Source organism: Buceros rhinoceros, unplaced genomic scaffold, assembly GCF_000710305.1.
Source record: "Buceros rhinoceros silvestris isolate BGI_N320 unplaced genomic scaffold, ASM71030v1 scaffold3909, whole genome shotgun sequence".
Classification (NCBI taxonomy): Eukaryota; Metazoa; Chordata; class Aves; order Bucerotiformes; family Bucerotidae; genus Buceros; species Buceros rhinoceros.
In genome coordinates, this window is record NW_010433093.1 from 4,291 (window position 1) to 5,352 (window position 1,062).

At 43.9% G+C, this 1,062-nt stretch overlaps 1 protein-coding gene across 1 annotated transcript in view; it reads right to left on the minus strand.

The window, feature by feature from the left end:
* LOC104500345 (26S protease regulatory subunit 6B-like) overlaps window positions 1-108 on the minus strand; it is a gene marked incomplete at its 5' end in the record, with an annotated part of 1,789 nt that extends 1,681 nt beyond the window's left edge. The window contains 1 exon segment of the mRNA XM_010143976.1: window positions 14-108. Within this exon segment, the coding sequence (XP_010142278.1) occupies window positions 14-108 (95 nt within the window).
* Window positions 109-1,062: the final 954 nt, after the last annotated feature.

The following is a 1,062-nucleotide window of genomic DNA, read 5'->3' on the forward strand; positions in this document are numbered from 1 at the left end:
AGAGAACGTCCACCAGTGCATTGCTGAGCTTGTGCAGGGGCATCGAGGTGTTTGGCTTCAGCAGCTCCTGGTCAATGGTGGTCAGGACCCACACGTAGCAGTTGGAAGCTGCAGGAGAACGAGGACTGGGTGTCCCCCATGGGTCACCCCCCCGTGGTTGTTCCCAAGCCCACCATGGCCCCCCATGGTCATCCCCAATCTTCCACATCCATTCCCACAGCACCATCACACCTGACCACCCCGTGGTCAACCCCAAACTTCCATATCCATCCCCACATCCTCACCACACTTGACTCCTCATGACCACCCCCAGCCCTTCACCCATCTCTGTCGACGCAGAAGTCACGGACACTGCTACACGACCAGTATGATCAGCAAATGCCAAAGTTTATTCCCTGGATAGCTCTATATTTATACCATAGTCAATGTATTATTAAACACCATTACATCATGTTTAAACATTATGATTTGTTGCTTAATTTGTTAGTAAATATCATTACATCGTATCTAAGCATTAGGATTTGTTATTTGTTATTAATTATGTATAAAGTCGTCACAAAGTCCATCCCTTAATTACATCAGTAGGGACTTTCCACAGCACCTGTAAAAGGTAACAATGTATCTATCGCTTCCCGAGTTTTGATACTGCATATAACACTGCTTTCTTAGCTCAATTCCTCTAACAATACTAGTGTTCTATAAGGTACAATACCAGCTTTCTCCATGACCTTGGCTCAGATTCTTGCCTTTCAGCAGTTTTAAACAAAGACCTTTGCAAACTGTACTGTTGCTAACTTCAAGCAGGCCTGAGAACCAGAGTTCTGCTAACTTTAATAAGGAAACTTTAGAATCATAGTTTTGCTAACCCAAAATAAGTCTCTGAAGTCTCTGGATTGGCCATTACATGTCCATTTTCTTCAAGAAATCCCACAATTCCCCCTTCTTGTTTTTGGACAATCCAGAGATCAGTAACAGCTTTCTTGATAGTTTGAGAGGCACATTTTAGAACACATCCTGCTATTGCCACCTGTCATGGAGCAGATCATCCTGATTGTCATCATG